Source organism: Podarcis cretensis, assembly GCF_951804945.1.
Source record: "Podarcis cretensis genome assembly, chromosome: 12".
Lineage (NCBI taxonomy): Eukaryota > Metazoa > Chordata > Lepidosauria > Squamata > Lacertidae > Podarcis > Podarcis cretensis.
In genome coordinates, this window is record NC_137181.1 from 22,341,199 (window position 1) to 22,366,848 (window position 25,650).

General features: G+C 43.2%; 1 protein-coding gene across 3 annotated transcripts in view; it reads left to right on the plus strand.

Moving 5' to 3' along the window:
• The first annotated feature begins 545 nt into the window (after positions 1–545).
• The window catches only part of ARHGAP21 (Rho GTPase activating protein 21), a 107,528-nt gene continuing 82,423 nt past the window's right edge, over positions 546–25,650 (plus strand). Inside the window, exon 1 of one of the 3 annotated variants that reach the window (XM_079947801.1) lies at positions 546–1,118. In XM_079947801.1, coding sequence (XP_079803927.1) covers positions 1,038–1,118 — 81 coding nt within the window. In that variant the 5' untranslated portion in view covers positions 546–1,037. The remainder of the gene's footprint in view (positions 1,119–25,650) is intronic. The other 2 variants (XM_079947802.1, XM_079947803.1) reach the window with 2 other exon arrangements.

Consider the following 25,650-nt stretch of genomic DNA (forward strand, 5'->3'; position numbering starts at 1 on the left):
GCTTGTACGGGAGGAAAGACAGGTTTTCTTCTTCGCACCTCGATTTGTCCTGGGAAGCCCAAATGCCTGGGCTCTTTTCCTCCTTGGCGCCTCAGGTTGCTGGCTGGGCTCGACCGACCCAAATGCCTGCAAATCATATGCACACAAGGCAGACTTCCGAGTCACATGCAACGTAGGATCGGGCAGAAAAAAAGTTCTGCAATTCCTGAGGCTTGTTTATAAGCGATTATCCGGTCCCCTTGACAGCATCCACTGGATCCTGTTTTCTCTCTCGGTGGCTGGAAGGAAAAACCGCCGCTGTAGGGAGGGGACAGGGATCTTTCGCCCGCCCGCCCCGCTTCGTTTTCCCGGCCAACTTTCTCCCTCTCTTCACTTTTCCTGTGTGTGTGTCTATACCGAGGAGGCGGAGGCGGCCAGCGCTTCCCTTCTCCTCCGCCCTCTCCTCCCTTGTGTCTGGGGCTTTGGATAGGAGGAAGAGGAAGATGACGAGCCAGTGCAATTAGCCTAACAAGGGGCGGGTGGCGGCGGCGGCGGCAGCAGCAGCAGCAGGAGGCGCGGCGGCGGCGGCGGCGGCTTTTCCCCGGGCCACTGACACATCTTCCTCTTCTCCTCGCCGGGGCGATGAAGGGGGACTTTTCGGAGTTAAGCTGGAAAAGTCCGGCGGGATCTTCTCCCCCCGCCTCCCGTGCAGCTCCTTGAAAAGTGGGAGGAATCCCTTTCCTCCCTCCCTCCCTCCCCAAAGACCCCACCGTGGAGACGGGGCTTGGCTGGGATCTGTGTACACATTCCTCTTTTTTTGTTGCCGTTCCCCCACCAAGAGGCGGATATATTTATACTTCTATATGGTTGGTGGGTTTTTTTGCTCGTCTTAAAAGGGAGAGGCTTTGCTCTCTTCGGTGCATGTGGAAACTGTTCCCCGCTCTTCTTTTCTCCGCGCTCCCCATAGATATTTTTTAAATTTTATTCTGATGCGTCGTCCCCCCTCCAATGTGGACTCCGGCGGATCTGTGCTTCCTTTGTAATTGGGAAATGAAATAATGGCGACCCGTCGGGCAGCGGGGCCACCCGGGGGAGATGGAGACACCCAGCCGCCCGAAGTCGCCAGGAGCTGCAGCCAGGTAGGCAGGGGGCGAAGAAGGAGAAGCCGAGGGGGGGGGGAGCAAGGGCGGGTCCCGAGTCCGGCCCGAGCGGCGTTGGCTGGGTCGGGGGGCGGCGGAGGGAGAGGCGAGAGGGAGCGAGCGCTGCTCCCGTGTTTATGAGCTGGAGCAGCCAGCCAGGGGCGGTAGCCGCCGCGCGCGGGGAATGGCTTGGATTGGAGCGGCTTTAATGGCCGCCCCATCCCTGTTGCCTGCCTGCCTCCCTCTTCCCTTCCTGCCCGCCCGTCCCGGAGTTGCCGGGAGTTGGACGCTAGGAGTTGGCGGCCGCCCCCGACCCTCGAGCGAAGGGAAGGGAAGGGAAGGGGGGGGGAGCCGGGAAGGGGGCGGGAAAAAGAAAGTTTGGAGCTGCCGCCTCTCACCCCCCCCCCCCGCACAATGTTTAGGGTGGGATTTGTTCCCGCGTTTTCCATCGCCCCCAAACCTGGCCGTGGTGTGAAGAGAAAGAAGCCCTCTCTTCTTCCTTTCTCTTACTCTCCCCCCCCAGGCCGTCCCCATTTACGACTTTGGGGAGCCTCCTTCGCCGCACCTCCTCACTGAAAAGACTCTTGTTTTCCATAGAGAGCCAATTGCTCGAGATCTTTGCTGTCTTTTGAAAAATCCCTTTGGTAACAACAGCCCCTAATCTTTCCCTACTTCTGCCCCCCCTTCCCTTTGTCCCATTGATCTGAGGGGGAGAGAGAGAGGGCGGCGCAGTCTTCGTGTGTATGCATATATGTGTGTGTGTGTATTTTAAGACCCTGAATGACACGCTTCCATTTCCCCCTCCTGGTGTGTGTTTCGCTTTTACAGGCAAGCTCCAGCAGATTCCAGTGTGTAGGGGCTTTATAGACAGTGTTCCTCTTCTCTCTGCTCCCCTGTCCAGAGTTGTTCCTGGGATATTCCTATGTGCATCTTTAATTTGGAAAGTTGTATATTTTTAATTCCTTAACGGTGGCACTGCACGTTCGAGACTAATAGCTTGTCCTTAGAAAGGCCCCTGTTTCAACCCTTCATCCCAGGCTCCATATTAATAGTACTAATAGCATTAAATCTCCGCCAGCGCTGTGTTTGTTCTGCACTACACATCAAAGGTGGCTCCTCTTATTCAAATTTTTATGAGGGTTTCCGATGGACTGAGGCATGCTGGAGTATCCTGCTGTGTCTGTGTTTATATGGAGCATATGGTATGTGAAAGTTTCATGCCCCATGCCTTTAAGTCCTTGTGAGGTGGAAGTGTCCTCTGTGTCATTTTCTTATGCTATATATACCCTTGCTTAATATATAAGTGAATTGTAGCTGCATTGCTGTCAATACCCTTTTTGAGAAATGGAATTTGACACTTTTTAAAAATAGTGTTTATTTAAGAGGGGAGCCTTTAATCTACTGTTCTGTCCTTGGCTTACCCGAGTGCTTTGATATAACAGTGCCACGTGGTATTGTAAGATCAATCCTCTGTTAAGTGTGCCTTCTAATATATCTGTACAGCTGGATAAGTTCTGAGTAGAAAAACTTGGTGGAGAACTGTAACAGGTTATTGTTTGTGGCTTAGCATTTGGTGATCTTTGCAGATGATAGCAAGAGATAGATTCTACCCCTCTCCCCTAATCGTTTGTGTGTGTGTGTGTGAGAGAGAGAGAGAGAGAGAGAACATTAAAGCAGAGCAGTGAATGAAGAGAAACAGCTACGATTGATAATTATTTCTCAGTAGTTCGTGCACTGTATAGAAGATGTGGGATCCTGGGCTCTCTGAGACCATTCCTATAATCTGCCTATCATTAGCATGGTAAACCATAATGAATCCCTTCGAGTTGAGGCATATAAAATTGGTAAGATGATACCTTTTCATTGAACCAGCTCCTGTTTATGAGTGTATACAAGCAGTACAGTTCATAGAGATACTTTAGGTTGTTGAGAGCAGTATGGCTGTCTTTCCACCCTGGCAGAGTTTTTATATCCTAAATAAAGATTGCATTTCATTAACAAAAACAGCATTTCCTGTTCTGTGTACCTCATTCTATGGCACCAATAGAGCAGTACATCTTTCTACCAAACTCAGTTGGAGCTGGACCCTCACGGTGGAGCTGGCTGTTTAGTTGGTTCTTCAAAATGAGCAATTCCAAGGTGGACTTACTGGACTTTTTTATTTTCATTTTGGGGCGGAATATCAATTTTAATGCAGCTTTCTTTAGCAGTACCTCGGTTTAAAACTGGAATCGCTTACTGTAGGGTGGATTTAACCAGAGAACACTGGGAATGGTATATAGTTTTCCAACAGATATGGAGACTTCTTTCAGTGTTTTTATGGTCAAGTTTAACATGGTGTTTGAATTGATCTTTGAAGTCATATTTTATGGCATAGGTGACAGCACAGTTTTTGGAACACAGTTTGGATGAATGAACCTTAGCACCTCTGTACGCTGAATAGTCATGACATTTACAGAGTAGGCATACAATATACTTCTGTCGAATTGCAACTCTACTGGAATATTTTCTTATTTAAGTAAAATTTAATCATGCTTTCTGGTGGCCAGACATAGGCTTGCACACTCCTCCTTCCCTTCCCCCTTCTCTTTGGGGTTAATGCTAACTATGGTTAAGCATTGTGTCTGAACCTCCATAAATCTGGTTACTGTTAAGCATAGTTTGAAACTAGCTTCTAATTCTTGTTTCAGTCCCTTAATTTAGAGGTCAACTGCTTTTGCTGGTTCTGTCATGTAATAACTGAACCACTGGTAATACTAACCGAAATAGGAAGAGTGGAAAATTTCTGGCGAAGGATGCCTGTGAGCCAAAGGGGGGATGCTCTTGATTGCCCCGCCACGGTTTGGTGATTAGGCATCATCATGCGTGAAGTAGTCCAGTGCTGACAATAATACATTTTGGCAAACACTATAGTTTGCTGCTGTTGCATCTTAGAGTTTCTTGTTAGATATGAGAACAGAAGACAGCTATATTGTGTACATCTGCTTTTCACTATATGCCACTCTCGAGTTTATATGCACTTGTCCATGTTCCTCTCTGCACAGGGCAAGGGATCTCCTCTTCATTTTGTTTCATCCCACAGTGAGTGGGAGAAAGGAAAAGGGACCAAGTCTGAGGCTTTCTGAAATCTCTTCTAACAAATTTCCCAGGAACAGTGAACCAGACCAGGGCTTGACAGACTTAATAAAAGTGGGAGTCTGAATACACTGTCCTGCTTTGCAGGGCATGCTAAGCCAAACCAATTTAAGCAAGACCATGCACACGCGCAGACTCCTAGAGAGGAGCTTGCCGCCACTTCGACCATCCCCGTTCTTGTTAGCCGTTGTGCTGTGCCAAGCCACAATTTGCTGGAGTGTGTGTTGTCCAAACTGGGACACATGATTAAACTCAACCCTCACTAAGCATGAGCTGTAGCTAAGGACTTAGTTTTGCATGCACGGTGTCCACAAGGGCCAAGAAGGAGCAGAGTGACTACAAGCTCCTCTGAGAAGCCATACATTGTGTGGTCTCACTAGGCAAGGTTTGGCTTAGTGTGCAGTGCAAACCAGCTCACTCTCTCCTCATGGGTACCTTTCACATGTTCCTCTTGAGCTACTTCACAGATAGGAGCATGGCTTTGTCTGGCATGGTGTGTGTTTTTTTTCTGGAAAGCTGAGGAGAATTCTGGGATGTCCTCACATTTTATCATTGGATGTTATATTTGCATGTGTATGAATCAGATGTGAAAACAATCTAGAACCACTTCAGAACAGTCCCACATACTGTGCAATGTTTTGGCGTTATATAATGCAATTCCATTCACAATGTGGTAATCTCTAACATACTATGGAGCAACAGACGGAGTTTCATTTATGAATATAATTAGCCATGCAGTCGAAAGTATATGGATAACTACTATAATGTATGTGTTATACGTGTCTTTACACTCAGTTTCATGGCTTTATTGCTGGTGATGTGATGACAGGAGACGTTAATAGTCTTTAAAAATGGATGCTGTGACTCATTCAAACTCAGGAGGTGTTTACATTAAATTCTTAATTACAGGAGGACTAATTAGTACTGAAACTATTCATGTACCAACTTCAGCACCATTTCATTTCTGTGCGGCTCACTATTCATGCAGACCTAATTGGCCTTGGTTTTCCATCCCCTCCCATCCCAAACACCACTGAGTGATGGAGAGTTAATCCATATCTCTTCCTCCACAATACAGCTGAGATAAAATTCTAGCCATATACCTGCACCTTGGCTGGTGGAATTGATTAGTTCTCTTACTGCTGGGCTCTTTTTTGGGGGCGGGGGAGGACTTCCTTAGGAACTGCTGTTGGATAGTGTAGGATGTTTTTGCAAAGGTTGACTGATTCACATGGCTACTTTTGTGGTGGTGGTGTGGTGCTAACACGTCATGTGTTAAAAATCACAAGTTGTCTGGACCTTAGGAATGCACATTGTTGGTTTTTAAATGCACATCCTCTGAAACTAGGAGTTTGCAAATGCAAATTGATTCTTTGCAGGTTTATTCAGAAGCAAGTCCCATTGACCTCAGTGGGATGTATTCATGAGTTAATGCATGTAGGACTGCAAACTTTCATACAGGGTTAGTGTCTTTGTTTGAATGCAGCCTCTAATATTTTTTTAGAAAATAATGATAGGCAAGTCTTGTTTTCTGTTTAGCTGCCTGCCTTGTATGAAGAATGGGATGAAGATGGGTTGGAACTCAACAACAGAAGTTTCCAGTCATTGTCTGAAACTTCCTGTAACATGTTGGTAATTAGTTGCTCCTGGGGGTGATCATCTGCAATGGTAGATTGTGTGGCTGTAACGGTATTGAGTTCAGCTGCATTTCAGACATTGTGGTCCAACTTGGACAATTGTGTTGGATCACTCACGTGCTTCCTCCTCCCCATTCCTCTTCTCCTTTGGCTGCGAAGAGCAGATCAGAAGCACCCACTTCTAAACTAATCTGTTTTTCTGGGTTCATATGTAACAGGGTGCTCTAGGACATGGGTGGTGTTGTGATCTAAACCACAGAGCTATTCGGGCTTGCTGGTCAGAAGGTCGGCAGTTCGAATCCACACAATGGAGCGAGCTCCTGTTGCTCTGTCCCAGCTCCTGCCAACCTAGCAGTTCGAAAGCACACCAGTGCAAGTAGATATATAGGTACCGGTGTGGCGGGAAGGTAAACGGCATTTCTGTGCACTCTGGTTTCTGTCACAGTGTTCCTTTGTGCCAGAAGCGGTTAAGTCCTGCTGGCCACATGACCCAGTAAACTCTCTGTGGACAAACTCTGGCTCCCTTGGCCTGAAAGCGAGATGAGTACCGCAACCCCATATTCGCCTTTGACTGGACTTAACCGTCCAGGGTTCCTTTACCTTTTTACCTTCTAGTTAGTTTAGAAGTGGAAGCAAAAGTTTTCAGGCTCCTTGAGGCCTGAAAGAGGAGGGAGAGGGAAAGGAGGTGGTAGGAAGATGAAAGCTTGATCCTTGGATATGCTATGCTAAATAATAGTTCAGTGTTAGATTCAAAAAGGCCTAGTCCTGTGATAAATGGCTCTTTCTTGGTTTCATTTTCCTAGTTGCAAAATTAGACAGTGTACTTTGTACATATTCAGTAATATGCTAGTACTGTAGGATCTTACATTAAAATATATAATACTAATACAACATCTAAAATTAGGTAGTTTTTATGCATGCAAGTGGTTTACGTAGACAGGTGTGTCCAAGGACTGTCACAATTACTATCAGGAGAAAAGTAGCTTGTCGTGAAAGGGCTTCATAACACTTATGTGACACTGAAATAGCACCTTGGCAATGGGGGAAGGACCACTGAGCTTTCTATATGTTTACCTCTCGTCAATCTTTCCCACAGACTCGACACTAATCTAGTAAATGGAATTGCTATGTCACTTCAGGTCAGCCTGCTGCATGGGGGGACCCTTAGTGTTCCTTTTGGACGCGGACAAGGATTTCCTTTGAGAATGGAGAATCTGTGTTGCCAGCTAAGTCTTCATTTGCATTTAAATACTGTACTGCTGTAATATTAGTGAGTTTCAATGTGCATTTATTTGTATATTTCTGTATAGCAACTATGTGGAAATTAAATGGTGCTTTGGTAAAAGATGCCAGTTTTAAAAACTGCTGGCATTACTTTCTCAAAAAAATGTGACAATTGCCATCTTTATCAGTTTCTTTTTTAAAATAAGTATCATTTTATTTACAAAGAGTAATATAGAAAAATGCAAGTATAAATTGCCCCTTCCTATAAAAAAACCCCCAAGAGTAAACAAAATACTTAAGTAACTAAACCAGTGTTAAAACTTTGATTTTTTCATGTTTACTTTGTCCTTTCCTATTAAAAAAAAGAAAGATAAATGGATGTTATCACTTGACTAGAATTCCCCTCCGGAATATGTTTTCATGCAGTTTGGATTATTTATAAACTTTGTGCGCCATGATTTTCTCATGCTCTTCTCCAAAGCTGACAATTTATTCTGTGTTTACCTTTTCAATAGTGATATTTTGCACTTAGAAGAAGCTGTAGCAAATTATGTACACAAATGCAGCTACTCTAAAATTACAGTTTTAAATGTTTGTTGCTGTGAAGAGTTTGCTTACTTGGACATTTTCCTAAGTAGTTACTGAAAGTATAAGATAGAAATACGAGAGTATATGCATAACACTCCAAAGGATTTATGCTGTATATATCATGGGGACAGGGACCCTTTGGTCCTCAGATGTTATCACTCTCCAGCATGCATCAGCCTCAGCCCTTCAAGGTCCATGATTGAGGATAATGGGAAATGTAGTCCAGCAACATTTGTAGAACCACATCCCTGACTTAGAATGCTGTATACAAAATTGACTTCTTTCCTAATGTCAGCAAAGGTCTTGACTTGCTAAGTACACTGAGCAAATACCTCTGGGACTTCATATCAAACCATTAATTTCAGTTGGAATATTTTCCTTTGAGCTGATTTAACCCCAGCGAAGCCAGTGGAACTAAACAAGCTGGAATCCTGGCAGGATTTGAGGTAAAGCAGCAATGCTATCAGGACATTTTAGTGATTATAAGTGGTTTAATACCTTATTCTCTTCCCCACCCCTCTGTGCTCACTTTGTTTCTTGATCACGCTGGGAAACACTTGATACTAATTAAAACTACAAGCTGTTTTAGACTCTGTGAAACAGAGCAACATAAAAAAAACCAATTATGTATTGGCCAGTGACCTTCATCTATCATGAAAATTGCTAGCAATTTTGTACATTCAACAAAAGCCTTGTATACTTCTGTTCTGAGCACAATTACATCTTGAGCACTTCAGGGATAGAACCATCTCCCAACTCTTGCAGAAATGTTTCTCTGCTTAAAAACAATCTACAGTCTACTAAGGAGATTCTCTTACATATTTCAATGGATGAATGGCTATTCTGACTCTAGCTATTGTTAGTGTTGGAACACCCGGAGGTTATCAGGACCACACCCATATCATATCAGGCTGTGAAGAGGCCCTTTCACCTTCAACATAAAGAGTAATGTGATGACTCAAATGTATTTGCACTAGAATAGATAAAATACAGTACCCACGAGTCAGCAAGAGGCTTACTCAAGATGTGGACTTTCATTCCTTGAGTTGGATCATACGTCTAGGAGCTCCTTAGTATAATCTAAGGTTAGTTTTGCATGCCTTTATTCTGAATGGGCCTAATCATAGGCTCAATCATGGACTCAGTCCTATTTGTTTAATAACTTCCTACCCAATGAATTGGGACGTGGGTGGCGCTGTGGGTTAAACCGCAGAGCCTAGGACTTGCCGATCAGAAGGTTGGCGGTTCGAATCCCCGCGGCGGGGTGAGCTCCTTTTGCTCGGTCCCTGCTCCTGCCAACCGAGCAGCTCAAAAGCACGTCAAAGTGCAATTAGATAAATAGGTAACGCTCCGGCGGAAAGGTAAATGGCGTTTTCGTGCGCTGCTCTGGTTCGCCAAGCGGCTTAGTCATGCTGGCTACATGACCCGGAAGCTGAACGCCGGTTCCCTTGGCCAATAAAGCGAGATGAGCACCGCAACCCCAGAGTCGATCACGACTGGACCTAATGGTCAGGGGTCCCTTTACCTTACCCAATGAATTATGTAGGGGCAATGTTGAACAATTTTGCAATTAAAACTCCCAATCCAGTACAGAATAGAATATCATCTTCTAGAGGCCAGGTAGTGTCAGAAGTATTGCACAGACACACCTTGTTAAATGCCATGTCTTAAATTGCTGGTCTTTCACAAGTAGACTGTGAATGAAATGGCAGAATTAGCCCTAGCAGCTATTGTATAGATAGGAGATTTAAACTTTCCAGAGTGACTGTGTCCGTTTTCCTTGACACTGTAGACAGTGGTGGAGCTTCCTTGCTCACACCATTGACTTCAGTTGCGTGGAGGAATCATTCTGTTATAATAGTCATTCTTTTCTCCCTGCTAGGGAACATTCAATTTGCATTAGATGCAAGAGGCAAATCCAGTACTGCGGTGAGTAAACCACTTTGGACAGTAAGTCCTGCACAGTATCTGAATCTTGCTAGCTGTCCCAAGTTTACATCCATTAATATAATAGTATTGCTTATGATTTCTTTATTCTGTTTTCCCAGCCACTGTTGCTTGTGACGGTAAATGATATTCCAGTTCCAACTACAAGTACTCGAGGAACTATGCCTCCAGAACCTAAACCAAATAATATTTTCATTTGTGGTTAAAACATTACCTGTGTGATCTTACCGTTAGTTTGAAAAGGAGGAATTGTGCAATGACTTTAAATAGTTTCAGTAATAAGTCTTCCAAAAACCAAGTAAAAGTCTTGGCTCTACTTCTAAACTAGCGTTGTATTGTACATTCCTCACTTGGATTTGCTGAAAGAGGGCTGTACCCCTGTGGTGCTGATTATATTTCTGGATTGCAGGTTTCAAGTAGATCTTGGCAATTTAAAGGTTGCAGCTGAAGTCTGTGCCTGTTTACTCAGAAGTAAGTCCTACTGGGTTTAGTGGGACATATTCGCAAGGCAATGTACATAGGAGTGCAGCCCTAGTGCATGCTCATTTATTTAAGACCTTATGAAAGGTGGTTGATATGCAAGAGAATGGCAAAGGGTCTTAGTTTAGTTTGTACTTCCAGTCAGATGGAGTCTTTGAGTGGTGCATTTACTCCTTGATAATTTTTGCATTGTTTTGGTCAAGGGGTTATACGGTAATATAAGTCTGTACACATTTTGATATCAAAGAACAGTTCACTAGCATAATTAGTTAAGTATTGCCTAATGTATAATTGCCTAATGTATATATCAAGCTCTTTTGGAACCTGATTTGTGGGATGTTGGCATGCTGTTTGAAGTAATATATCCTCCTTCCTATATTTTAAAGAGAAGCAGTGATGCACCCACTGATAAAATCATCTTTAGACATTGTTAGATGAGCTAGCCAGCTTTAGGGCTGTTTTTGAATCTTCCACCGTCTTAGAGAAGGAAGTTGAACATATGGTGGTCGAGTAACTCCACTTCTGGATAACACTTTTCTAGAACCCATTTCAGTCAGGCCCTGGTAGAGCTGCATCTGGAAGCTGATGGAGAAAATTCTTCATCCTGATAATTTGGATTTCTTAACCATGCAAATTGATTCAACCCCCACCTTGAACATCTAAGAGAACCAATGGGTCTGGCTCTTGAGTAGTTCTCTTGGCATGTACTCCAGCGGGCCTTCACTGACGGATAGTTTGGACCATTGGGGATTGATTGTATTCTGCAAGGTGTGTGTGTGTGCGTGTGCGTGTGTGTATATCTATATCTATATATCACCAGGGCTGTTTAGCATCAGTCTGAAGCTGCTGGGACAGAAGATCTGGACTGGAGCATTGCTGTAGGGTGTTTTCACTGTACTAATGACTCTCACCTCTACATTGTGTTATCAAAGCATTCAGGGACATTCTCTGTTCTGAATTATTGTCTCATGACTGTGCTTGATAGGCTGAAATCAAACAAGCTGAAATAGAGTCTGCAGAAGACAGAGGTAATTGCAGTGTTCACCCCAAATTCCGACTGTGAAAAGTTAAATATAAGCCACACTTTTTTCGAAATTCCGACTGTGAAAAGTTAAAGTGCGGCTTAAACCTTACAAAAATTGGCTTTTACTATATCACTCCCATCCTGTCCCGCCTGCACCTTATATTTCGGCCAATATGGTGATAAAAAAATGTCCAAGGACCATAGCTCTTTGTTAATTGACTAGCTAGACAGGTGCTAGGAATGAAATTGTCACTTGTTAAACAGGCTTGATTCAGACCTTGGGTTGTATCCAGCTAAATAATTATGTATGTGGAACAACTACCAGGAGCGCAATAGATTTCTCCCTTCCTATGTGGCACCCCCCCCCCCAATGTGCTCTGGGGTTTTCCACAATTTTTCTGGAGCAGTTTCAGGGTCAGTGTGGGAAGAGGAGAGGGAGAGGAAGTTTTGTTGTGCTCTTGGAAGTTGTTCATGTGAACAGTCTTGGGGGTCTCCATCACATGTGTTTCAGAAAATTTGGATTGACCCTCTGTTCTGGAAGTTAACTTCCTTTGTCAGAAAGAAATGAATTGCAAAAATGTTCCGTATGCTGGTGGCACTCACCATAGCCTTCTGATCTATGGCAGCTATGGTACTTTCTGCTTTGCCAACAGCAGAGAGTTAATCAGAATTCCTGATCTGGTTCCAGAGCTCCTGTAGCTGATCCTCTCTTGGGTATGTTAGCATGCAGATAGCTTGTTGTTGCATTTATTGCTGCTGTAATTTTGTGCTTTTTTACATTTTGCCTGTATTTCCCTCCTTCATACATACATTCAAGATTTGATTTAAATTTGTGTAGTGCTCAGGAAAATGCTTTTGCATTAACTTTCGTGTGGACATGCTAATGCTTAGATGGAAGTTATCTGCAGTAAAGTGTGTTTGTCCAACATCTTAGCTAAATGCAGCAAGTAGATATTGTATTGTCTGTCTGTCTGTTTATTTCTTTATTTGCAAGATTTTTATCCAGCTCTTCATCCAATCTCCATGGTAGTTTACAATGATTAACAGAACAATAATGTTAAAAACATAATAGAACTGAAAATGGCAGCGACCAAAACATGACACTGAGCAGTTGTTAATTCCCAAAGGACACAGCTGAAACAGCAGAGTTTTTACTTGTTTGCAGAAAGTACGGAAGAAACTGTTCAAATTTTCCTAGGGAGTCTTATTAATTTGGGGGCAGCTTCAAAAGAGGTTGGGAGTACCTAGTTGGGAGTTAACAGGTGAGCTGTAGAAATTCACATGGCGTACTGTAACCTGAATTTATGAACAGAGACGTAAGAAAAATTGGTTGGCTGGCATTTACTGTTTTATACAGAGCCTGAGTGATACACTGTGGACTGTATCCAGCAAAGTAGTTCCTTTAGGACAAGGATTCCCATTTGCACAGCAGCACTTTTGTTTGGTCTCCTCTCCCCATACGCCTGTGCACACTCTGTCCAAGGGATTGCTGGAACTCCCAGAACAGATAGGAGGAATGTGTGGAGAGAGGAAAGGGAGGAAGAATTCTGTTGCACAGACAAGAATTCGTATGCTCATGGAATTACTTCATTGGATACTGCCTCCTGACTATATTTCTAGAATCTTTCTGTGATGGGTATCTGCACGTGGGAAGACGAACAAATGCGAATATAGAATTGGGAGCCAAGATTCTGCCAGGACACTTCTGTATGCAAAACATTGACTCCCAATTACAACATTTGCATTAAAGAATTGCACTCCAAAGAACTGCTTCTCCTGCCTGGGGTTTTTTTTTAATATGTCCTACAAAAACAGATGTGAGTAGGTGGTAGTGGCATGAAACATGTTTTAAGCAAGTAATTTCTGCCATCAGAATGTATGGTTTAAAATGAGCAGCAAATTCAGGAGAGGACAGACAGATGAGAGGAAGATCAGGTTGCTCCATAACATGTTTGCAGCCTAAGTTTTAAATAAATCCCTGCAAGGAAAGGTAGTGGTTGGGATCCAGCTTTACTTAGTTGCCCATTAGTTTCCCATTGAAATGAATGTGAAAATCCAGCCATCGTTATGTGAAGTCCCACTGAGTTCAATGGAATTTCGTGTAATCTGGATCCAAACCAGTATTGTCAGGTAGTGGAGCAGCGCCGTCCTTGTCTGGAAACTTGTGTTTGTATGGTAGGTTTGGACTCAGGTTTTGCCGGCTGCAATTCTGAAGAAAACAAGTGCTAGCCACTATTATGCAGAAATTGTACAGTATTGCTGTTTGAAATGTAAATATTTTGGCGTTCAGAAAAGCTTGTTTAAGTGTGGACAGGCCTTGAAGCTGCACATTGGCAGAGTGATGACACTGTCTAGATTTTCATTACTCTTTGTGCAAAGGTAATGTATGTACTTCTGTTTCTACAGTACTGTACTAGATACCTTTTGCAGTCCTGCTGCACTATTGTCTGAGTGCAGCATCTCATATAAAGAAACAACTAAGGAGTTAGGAAAGCGTATTGTGGTGGTAGATTCTCCTGAATTCCAGCAAAAGTACATATAGACCCTATATTTTGTGTCCCTTTGGTGTAGTGGTTAGAGTCTTGTGCTATAAGACCTGGAAGACCATGAAGATGAATGGGTGACACAGGGCCAGTCACTGTCTCTCAGCTTAACCTTCCTCTCAGGGTTGCTGTGAGGTTAACATGAGGAGAAAGAGAACCATGTATGTCACCTTGAGCTCCTTGGAAAAAAGGTGGAAGATAAATGTAATAAATAGATAACTTTTACCCCTTTAAAATGTGGTGTTTTCAAATGCAGATATGATAAGCTCCTGTGAAAGTAGAAAGGCGAGGAAAATAATATTATCAAATGTTGTTTTTCTTCTGATCAAGGGCATGTTACCCATTCTAGTAAACTAGGGATGAGAAATCTCTGCTTTGTTGGGCTCCAACTCCCATCAGCCACAGCCATGCTCAGTGCTGATGGGGATTAGAGTCCAACAGCTGGAGGAACACAGGTTCTCCACCCCTGTTTTAAATAATATATAATTCAGGAGAAGGGTATTGATTGCTGACCTCAATGTGTGGCCTGGCCGGTATGGAAGGCAGTGCTTCTTCAAATACTTGGGTTCCAAGCCATTTAGAGCTTTAAAGGCGAGCAGAAGCACTTTGAATTGGGTCCAGAAGTGAAAGAGACAGCTTGTGATTCCTAGGCACTGTGCCAGTCAAAACTCCAGATACTAGCATTCTGCACAGAAGTTTCCAAACCATTTCAAAGGCAGATCTATGTACAATACATTGCAATAATCCAAATGGGATGTTATCATTGCATGGGTAACCATGGCTAGGTTATCTCTGCCCAGGAGAGGTTGCAGTTGGTATAAAGCTTAAGTGATGCTGGTCTGCATAATTAGCCGCTTACCTTTCTTTGTCCAAGAGTTTAAGCAAATGCTGTGAAATACACGTCCTTTTAACAAACCCACTAATCATCATATATGTGTAAAGGTAAAGGGACCCCTGACCATTAGGTCCAGTCGTGACCGACTCTGGGGTTGCGGCACTCATCCTGCTTTATTGGCCGAGGGAGCCGGCGTACAGCTTCCGGGTCATGTGGCCAGCAGGACTAAGCTGCTTCTGGCGAACCAGAGCAGCGCACGGCAACACCGTTTGCCTTCCCGCCGGAGCGGTACCTATTTATCTACTTGCACTTTGACATGCTTCCGAACTGCTAGGTTGGCAGGAGTAGGGACTGAGGAATGGAAGCTCACCCCATTGCAGGGATTCGAACCACCAACCTTCTGATCGGCAAGTCCTAGGCTCTGTGGTTTAACCCACAGCGCCACCCGCATCCCTCATATATGTGTAACCTGTTTCTAATACTGGTGGCAAATTGCAGAAATAAACTGTGAGGGAGTTTATTACATTGTGTACACTCATTAATAGGAGTCTAAAACTCCACTGCTCAGGAAAAGTATCCTGAAGTGTTGCTACCTTGATGTTGCTTGCATTATTTGGTAAAAGGCAAAACAAAGGCTAACTATTAAGTTTGGCGTTTTTCATCTTTACCTAAAGAATAGAAAAAGAATGAGTAAAAGGTCTACAAGTATTGAATAATAGAATCATAGAGTTGGAAGGGACCATGAGGGTCATCTAGTCCAACCCCTGCAGTGCAAGAATCTTTTGTCCATGGGCTCAAAACCACAACCCTGAGATTAAGAGTCTCATGTTCTATCAACTGAGCTATATTGTATGGGATGCAGGTGGCACTGTGGTTTAAACCATTGAGCCTCTTGTGCTTGCTGATCGGAAGGTCGGTGGTTCGAATCCCCGTGACGGGGTGAGCTCCCTGAAGAAATTAATCCCCGTAGGTTCTTCGTTAGATCAAGTTTTTTTTATAGGAGGGTCTTTGGGGCTTAGGTAAAGGTAAAGGGACCCCTGACCATTAGGTCCAGTCGTGGCCGACTCTGGGGTTGCGACGCTCATCTCGCTTTATTGGCCGAGGGAGCTGGCGTACAGTTTCCAGGTCATGTGGCTAGCATGACTAAGCAGCTTCTGGCGAACCAGAGCAGCGCACGGAAACGCCGTTTGCCTTCCCGCCGGAGTGGTACCTATTTATCTACTTGCACTTTGATGTGCTTTCGAACTGCTAGGTTGGCAGGAGCAGAGACCGAGCAACGGGAGCTCACCCCTTCGCGGGGATTCGAACTGCTGACCTTCTAATCAGCAAGTCCTAGGCTCTGTGGTTTAACCTATAGCACCACCCACATCCTTTGGGGCTTACGGAAGACCAAATATAATTCCCATTATGCATTCTTTCAAAACTAAAGCTGTTTCTCCTCCAAAATCTAAACAAAGAGCCTCTTTGGCGGAATGAATCAAGATTCCTATGAAGTGTAAACAAGTCAGTAAGAAAAAGATGACAAGCAAGGACTAGGGTGAATAAATGCAGAGTTTTGGCTAGCATGTACCTTTGGGTTCAGTGAGGCTATGATGGAAATCAAGGTGGGCAGCTCTAGCTAAGCTTGCATAGCTAGGCCTGTCCCCAGATGCACTGCCTGAGGAATATGATTTGATGATTGCTGAAAGCTTCTACTCGCATTTAAAGAAGCAGCAATACCAAGTGGGAATATAAAAACAGGATCTAGAAAAGCACATTGCTCAGCTATAGCTGTTGCAAGTTATAAACCCCTCTGTAAGGAATAAAACCCCTATGTTTTTTCTTCACTAGCAGAAGTTTAGCCTCTTCCTCCCCACTTTCAGCTATTTGCATACTAAAATTTGCAGGGCGGAAGCCATAATTTATACATAATTGGATGCAAGTTTGGGGGCAGTTTTATGTTACAAGATTCCTTAAAGGAAAGCCTACCCCAGCCTTGCAAATAAGCCCAAAAATGTTTCTAGCCTATTAAATGTTTGTGAAATCATTGCAATTGAGAAAGCAGTGTTCTCCGTACGTGCACTTGCTACATGTGAGCTATAGGCAGATGAGTCATGTAGAAAATTCATTAAGTTTCGGACTCAGAGGGAAGAAATTTACCTGGTTTATGTCACTGAGTCACAAACTTTCTACAGTTGCAGACTTCCAAGCACCTTTTAATCAGTGCCGTGGCTACGGGGGAGCTAGCCAGGTTTTTTTGCCCCGGGCAAAGCCTCCAGAGGGGTGCCATAGAGGCTTCCAGCCTCTGTGTGTCTGTGTGTACACAAATGCACGTGTGGGGTACCAAACTGGGTCTCTGACCTGGGTAAAAGAAAGCCTAGTTTTGCCCTTGCTTTAACAGAAATTAAAGGAAAGTATGTGTGTATTTTGTGTTTCTCCATAGTGCAGTGTGTGTGTACATATATGCATGTGAGTATACGGAGGGAGGGAAGCTTGGGTGCACAAAAAACAAGATACCCCCAAATGCCATGATTAGAAAAGTCTGAAGAACACATTTTTGGTTCTATAAAACTTGGCTCTTGGGCGCAGATCATGATGAGACATAATGCTGGGTTGTGGGAATTTCCCCTTCATACACTTTTAAACTGCTTCCTGTTGGGCAGGGGAATAAATTCCAGTGACAGCCAAGGTCTTAAATTTGCTTTCAAAATGCAAGCTATATTTCCTATTCATTGAACTGAAATGTTTGTCACAAAACACATATCTTAAATTACTCTAGCCACATTTGAAGTAAAAAAACATTGGGCAGGTGATTAGAGGAGAAAGGGTTGTAAAGAGTTTCAAAAGTTCACTTCTGACATATGATTAGTGGTTTGAATTCCAGTGTCTTTCTTTTAAAAAATATGTGAACAGTAGAAAATACACACACAAAGAATTAAAAAACTGGTTGTCTAAAAACTGTAGCAGACTTCACCTCTTTCCCTCAAGCTCTTGTTGCCTTGTCTGATAGGCAACGATTTGCAGCTTACTCGGTGGTAAGACCTCTGGACCTCACTGGGGCTTACCTCCTAGTAAGAATGTAGCCTTATTCATGAAAAAGTCTTTGGAAAAAAGAGATTACTAAACACTTTTGGGTTGTCAAGTCCAGACCCTCCTACACTGTTAAGGATTGTATAAATGCAGAGTTTATCAAGATGTGGCTTCTCCAATCAGTGGATCAATCATGTAAAACTTAACACTAAACTAGAGCTCTGGTTTGTTTCCTCTCCGCTGAGTGATTTTAGCAACAGGGACCAGCATGTTTGCTCATTCATGGTAAGCCATCCTTTGGTTTACTGTGATGTGTGAGCCAGACAGGTGAGGATATTTGATGAACACCAATGGGTATTCTATAATGGCTCTATCCAGTTGTAAAGAGAAGTAGTGCATTGGTAGTTGGCTTTATTGAAATAAGGTAGACTTCCTACTCTATCTGCATATATGTATATGCGTGCTTCTTATGAAACATCCCAAAGCAATTTAAGATTAAAAAACAGTGTTCAAGTCCAATACAGATCAGCATATGTAAAATAAGAGCGATGTTAGTATTCTGTTTAATAAAATAAAAATACCCGGAAATTGAAATAAAAAGATGTGAGATTAAAACAGTGCTTAAAGTGCATATTTTTTTGCAATAAGTTAAGCTAAAACTGCAGTAAAAATCACACACCAGTCACGGGAATAATGATTTTAACTAGTAATTTGCTGGAAAGCTTGGTTGGAACAGCAAGGCCCTTTCCAGTTATCTATAACACATGAGAACATTCCTTTCCCCTGAAATCTTTTGTTATGTTCCTTTAGTCCCTTTATCCTTCTGCAATTTATCCTTAAGTAAGTGCCATTGAAAAATAATACTTATTCTTCTCCTTTTACACCTCCCTTTGTTCTGGCTGGTGTGTTGGATCATATCCTTGCCCACAAGGACTTACAATGTATGCCCTTTTGTATTTTGTAAAGTGTTGTGGCATCATCGTCCTCATAATATTCAGACAGGCCTCCTTAGGCAATGCTGTCCGTAGCTGTGAGACCACAGTAAGGAAGGCCTTGCTGGGGGCACTTGCAGGTTAAACTTTGCGTAGGTCTGGGATCCTCAGCAAAGCCTATAACTCGATTTGTTATACAGTCGTACCTTGGAAGTCAAGCGGAATCCGTTCTGGAAGTCCGCTCGACTTCCAAAACGTTCAAAAACCAAATCGCGGCTTCTGATTGGCTGCAGGAAGCTCCTTCAGCCAATCAGAAGCTGCGGAAGCCCCGTCGGACGTTCAGGTTCCAAAAGAATGTTTGCAAACCGGAACAATCACTTCCGGGTTTCGGTGTTTGGCAACCGAAATGTCTGAGTTCCAGGGTGTTCGGGGTCCAAGGTACGACTGTACTCACTTAAAAAACAACAATACTCAATACCAGAAATATAGATGCTCCTGAACGGAGTGATCGCATTTGGAACCAGTTAAAGCCATATAGACCATAGTTCTAATTGCCAAGTCTGAATAAAATAAAGCAGTTGAGATTCACTTACCTTTGAATTCCAGGCTTTGTCAATGTTACCTACCCTCTGTGGGCTTCTCTAATGCTTTGTTCCTGTAGGCTTCAACTGATCCCTTACTGCTTTCAACCTACGTCCCTGCCACAACCAGCTCCCTCCTCCCTCCTCCTGCAAGTTCCACAGCTGCAAATAGGTGAATCATTTCACATATGGAATGCACATAGTTTTAAAAGGTCTCTGAAACAAAGCTAGTCAGCTTTGATGTTAGGGCATTCTGAACATGGGAGGGCAGGGAGAAGAAGAGAGGAAAGCTTCCTGCTCAAACAGTGGCAAAGCAATTGGGTAAGTTAATTGACATGATTGCCATCAATTTGCGGACAAGTCAACTGATGTCTCTTTCAATAAAAGGCTCCTGCAGGCTCCCTTCAGATCTTTCCCTCTCATGCTTTGTAGATTATGTATTGCAGTTCATTGTTTGGGGTCCCCCCCCTCACTCCATGCTTATTATCTGCTGGATTTCTTGCCATGTTTTTGTAGATTGGACTGTAATGTTCGCATTCCCTAGGTAGCACAAACACAGACACCAGGGAGCTTATGTTTACTTCGGAGCTTAGTTGCTTAATGCCAAGCTTGCTAAGGACTGGAAGCTGAACCAAAGATGTACTGGAAAAGTAGTTTTTTTATAATATTAGGAGAGAGAATCCAGTTCAGTCCTATCATTCCTTAACTTAGTAGTCTTTGCAGTGCTTTGCTTTAGCAGTGTTAGACCTGTGTTCAAGGTTTAATATGAGCTGTGGGATATTAATAGCTGTTGGTTCACACAATTGACTTTTGAACGTTTTGTAGTACAGTGGTACCTCTGGTTACGTACTTAATTCGTTCCGGAGGCCGTTCTTAACCTGAAACTGTTCTTAACCTGAAGCACCACTTTAGCTAATGGGGGCCTCCTGCTGCTGCTGCGCCGCCGCTGCACGATTTTTGTTCTCATCCTGAAGCAAAGTTCTTAACCCGAGGTAATATTTCTGGGTTAGCGGAGTCTGTAACCTGAAGCGTATGTAACCCGAGGTACCACTGTATGCCATTAAGAAAGCATTTGTCCATTGCTTCCTTCCCTTCCTTCGAGTCTCTTCCTTAAAAACTCATGTTTTCTACATGGCCTCTTGTTTATGCTATCTATCTCTCTATCTTACAGGATTTCTTTTACCTACCCTTCACCATAAATTCCCAGAGAGGGTTAGAAAAATATAAAAACACAACATTAAAATGCGTTGAACTGGAGAGTGTGGTTTACACCAACTATGCTTGGTTTAAGCCAGTCACCTTCATAATTCATGGTTTTATGTGGACTTGTTTTGAAACTGACCAGAATTAGTAAAAACAAAACAAAAAAGCCCATGGTCATTAATTTCAATGCAACAACAAACTGAGTTTAAGGGAAACTGAGAATAAAGATTGCTACAACTTCTCTACCTAGCTGTGCATGAAGAGTGTTGTGGGAGGAGCACATGAACCTAAGGGTTCGCCATCTGTGTTCAACTCATGTAAACTGTCCCAAACCTTGGACTACTGGGTCCAGGGACTAGTTGGTGATCTCAGACACAAGAGTCTATGTTATTTATTCTGTATATTGTCAGGATCATCAGTGGAGGTCAGTATGGGTAAACATATCTGAACATTATAACGTGCTTAGTTCTTAAATAATGAATATTTATGGCTGCTCACCAAACAATATGGATAACTACTTTACATATCATTGATTCGTCCAGTAAACTTCAGCTCTTGTTTGTGGAAAGTTCTGGACACTTAAAGCTTGATCTTAAGTATCTTTACTTTAAGCCAGCAACTTAAGTGGGCGTTACGTTCTGGGGATCGGGTCTAAAGCCAAAATTGTGTATAGTCAAAACCTACTGGATTAAATGGCGGGTGGTATTGCCAAAGTCATTTCCCACGAACCCTACCCCCTTTTTGCTCCTTTAATTTTTTTTTTTTTATTATTTTTTGCCACACGCTTAAAGCTGAATGCACCCAAATTAAATGCGCATAAGTTGTGGGCAAGCATAGAAATTGCAGCATCATTCAAGTAACTGATCATGTTAAATTAAGATTCATGAATGTGTACATTACCAAACAAATCTGTTTCTTGTCTCTAAACTGGATGTGACTGATGGGTGTTATATTTCAAACATGTGGAGGTCACGAGTTTGACATAGGCTACTCTTAACAAACTAATTCTGCAGTGCAAATGGCGCACAGGCTATGGGACCAAAAGGTTTAGAAATGCTTTATTTAGCTACGGAGTAATATACGCAGGTGGCTTGGGACGCAGGTGGCGCTGTGGGTTAAAGCCTCAGCGCCTAGGGCTTGCCGATCGAAAGGTCGGCGGTTCGAATCCCTGCGGCGGGGTGCGCTCCCGCTGCTCGGTCCCAGCGCCTGCCAACCTAGCAGTTCGAAAGCACCTCCGGGTGCAAGTAGATAAATAGGGACCGCTTACCAGCGGGAAGGTAAACGGCGTTTCCGTGTGCGGCTCTGGCTCGCCAGAGCAGTGATGTCACGCTGGCCACGTGACCCGGAAGTGTCTCCGGACAGCGCTGGCCCCTGGCCTCTTAAGTGAGATGGGCGCACAACCCCAGAGTCTGTCAAGACTGGCCCGTACGGGCAGGGGTACCTTTACCTTTACCTTTAATATACTTTAATTATTACTTAGAATAGGATTGTATTTAACTAAATTCTATTTAGAAAAGACAAGTTGAAATTATAGACCTAACCTAGTCACATCTATTAATTTCCATGGGTTGGCTTAACATTGAATACAATGCCTACATTTTAAAATGGGAAACTTTATTTTAAACTGATCCACTGTGACTCCTGTAAAGAAGGATAATCCCAGTGCCACCGTTGCTAGTGTCTGTGGCTTGTTGCTAAAGTTGGAAAAGACTTGAAAGTTTCCCCATAGCAAATATAATGTGTAATGAAATGCCAGCAATGTTCAAGACCAGCTTCTCTTTGTTCAGAAGGTAAACACCAAAATCATGAAGTCCTTATCAGGCTCCAGTGCAGAACAATCCAAATAGAGAATATAAAACACAACCCCAGTGTTTTTTAACAAGGCAGTGCCTTTTTGATCTCTCCCTGGTGGTAGAATGGCTCGAGGAGGATGTCCCGCATTCCTGGGAGTCTTGTGTGCCTGTAAAATTCAATTAGTAGTGAGAGCTCAAATCTACTGTTTTTGAGAGCTGTGTGCATCAGTGGTATCTGGTATTTTCCTTTTACAGATTATGCATACTTTGAATTAATAGTTTGTAGCTGCAGTTGCCACATCTACATTCTTAGTTTGATGGCAGTATCTGGCATTTTATACAATAAATGCAGGTCTCGGATCTTTTTCAAGGATATCACTGGGAAAGGGTTGAATATATAGTCTTTGGTTTTCAAGACCATCAAGCACTTCTTAAGGCTCTCTCCCCATTGTTGTCCTTCTCAGAAAGGTATATTTTTTCTTACGTGCTGTGAAAATAGAAGAACACTCATACATTCTTGCCAAACCTTCCTTTTGCATATGCAAGGTAGTATTTTCTCTAAAGAAGGATGCCTATGTAGGAACATAACGTGGCAAACGTTAAACCAGTATTCGAAATTAATATGTCTTTTTTCCCAATAAGGCACTCTAGTCACCTTCTGGTATCTATTAAAAATATGTCTTTCATAATTCACATTATTATTATAATTAATTTAATTCTAACTACTTTCTATCTACCTGCCGCTGTGTAAACACATGCCCTCTAAATATGTACACATTATTATTATTTTGCAAGTCTTTGCAAAACGAATAGTTTCAAAAGCACCCCCTGGGGGATCTTCTAGGTTGGAACTGGCCCATGATAACAGCTTTAAGCAGAGAAAAGCAGTCTGTTGTGCAGACCGTTATCCCATAGTGTCTCTTGGTGCTGACAGTTGGGGCACTTGTGGGTGTCAAAGCCAACACTCTTGTGTGAAAGCTGTGCCGAACATGGTTTACTAATCCCAGCACAATTGCCAAGGCGAAAGAAGCACTGTTGCCAGCATCTGTCAATGAAACCTACACCATAAGGTGAATATTCAGATTGCCACACTTGTTCATTCATTTCTTACACATGTATTCTGCCTTTACTCCAAAGTGGCTTAGGGTTCTCAGTGAGTTTAGAATGTGACAGACATGCCTCATTTCAGAAGGCTCTTTCAGATCTTTTATCTGTTAACATAACCGAATATTCAATATCCTGAGATTTTTTAAAAAACACCATTGTTCACTGGTCATTCACAAACACTTCTTTCTATTTTTCCTTTTGGATGATATGGTTCATTTCTCCAGTTGCTTTATGAGTTTCTGTTACTCAGTTTGTTTTGTTTCTGGGTGCTGGTGAAGATCAGATGAAACCAGTACAGTGGTACCTCAGGTTACATACGCTTCAGGTTACACACTCCACTAACCCAGAAATAGTTCTTCAGGTTAAGAACTTTGCTTCAGGATAAGAACAGAAATCGGGCTCCGGCGGCACGGCAGCAGCAGGAGGCCCCATTAGCTAAAGTGGTGCTTCAGATTAAGAACAGTTTCAGGTTAAGAACGGACCTCTGGAACGAATTAAGTACTTAACCTGAGGTACCACTGTACACTCTTCTAGCAATCCCTGACTTCATTAGAGCATCCAAGGGTCTTAAGTTTAAACGGAGTTGATCTGTTACACTGAGGATAGTGTTGCAGGCTGTGTTATAGATAACTGGTAGAGATAGCTTGTGGTAACATTTGCATTTTGTTCCGAGGCTGGAGTAGTTAGCACAGTAAACATTGCAAAAGGACTCAGCAGAAAGACATTGGCCAGAAGTGCAGAGGCGTAAATGTCTCAGTCAATGAGACAAGGCAGTTCTGATTTCCCATCAACTGTCTCTACAAAGTCCGTGTCCAAGATGATAGCATGGCAAGGGACAATCAGACAATTCAGAAACAATCCTGGAAGTAGTGTCCCCTTTACTTAGGAAGGTCTAAGCGGCTTGGCTTTCCCTGGGTTTTTAAATTTTAAAACACAGTCTTGCCATCATGTGAAAGTGTGACATGACGACCATAAATAGTAGTTTTACATTGTCCAGTTTACCAAATTTGCTTTGCAAAGTGATAAGGCCCTGACATTTTCAGTCTGCATCTAATAATAATAATAATAATAATAATAATAATAAAAGTTTTATTTATATCCCGTCCTCCCCAGCCAAGGCCTTTGAACTCCAACTCACGTATGTTTATCTTAAAATTTTATACTACACCCCAATGTTGTTATTATGTTACTTAAATCTTGTGAAGCAGTTGAAAACAATAAAAAACTTAACAAACAATAAGAGCAGCTTAACAGTAAAAATGTGGGACGCAGGTGGCGCGTGGGATGCAGGTGGCGCTGTGGGTTAAAGCCTCAGCGCCTAGGACTTGCCGATCGAAAGGTCGGCGGTTCGAATCCCTGCGGCGGGGTGCGCTCCCGCTGCTCGGTCCCAGCGCCTGCCAACCTAGCAGTTCGAAAGCACCTCCGGGTGCAAGTAGATAAATAGGGACCACTTACCAGCGGGAAGGTAAACGGCGTTTCCGTGTGTGGCTCTGGCTCTGGCCAGAGCAGCGATGTCACGCTGGCCACGTGACCCGGAAGTGTCTCCGGACAGCGCTGGCCCCTGGCCTCTTAAGTGAGATGGGCGCACAACCCCAGAGTCTGTCAAGACTGGCCCGTACGGGCAGGGGTACCTTTACCTTTACCTTTAACAGTAAAAATCACAGCAGCCAAATAAAAGTGGCTCAACCATTCTAGAATGCCTCTAGTGCTGAAAAGACAGACGAGTTAGATATCAGGTGAACCTCATCAAAGAGAGCTTTCCTGGGGAATGACCTTAAATGCATGGTCAGGTTTGCATGTGAGGAGGTAACGCGTGATTTAGTAATGTGTGAAGATCATTGGTACAGTGGTGCCAGTAAGTGCAACAAAAGAACAAGATCTTACATGTCAGAGCTTTGGTGATAGCGTGGGGAGTGGGCTTCAATTTGCATCTTCAAAATGGCCTTCTTTGTTTCAGTGGAACCTTTATTGACAGTGCAAATTGTGGGGTTGGTGGCTCCCCTTGAAGTTTGGCCCTTAGAGCCAAGAATTCTCCAGAATCATTATGATGGGCTGTGTCCAACTGCATATAGTACTCTTCTGAATATGGATCCAGCGGTCATCTCCTCCCTAGCACAGCCGTCTAGCATGTACCACATCCCTGGCACACTCCGCAACTGGATTTTCACAATTGGCATGAGAGAGTGATGCATGTTTAAAAAGTATGTCACCAACCTGAAAAGTTTGGAAAGCTCTATAAGTGGCCCATAATGGCACGTGTATCTGGTCACACAGATTGTTGCTCACAGTACTGTCAAGTTCACAAGTGGTAGTGCCATTGGAAGACATTTGCCTGTTTCCCTTTCTATTCATTGGCAGGCAGTAATGTAAAAACTGTTTACTCTGCGTTTCTGTAGAAGAAATTTACCTAGAAAGAGTTTGGCAGGCATATAAGAGCATTCACTCTCTTTCCCCCTCCCCTCTTGTTTCTGCAGTGTGACAGTGACCTTGGTAT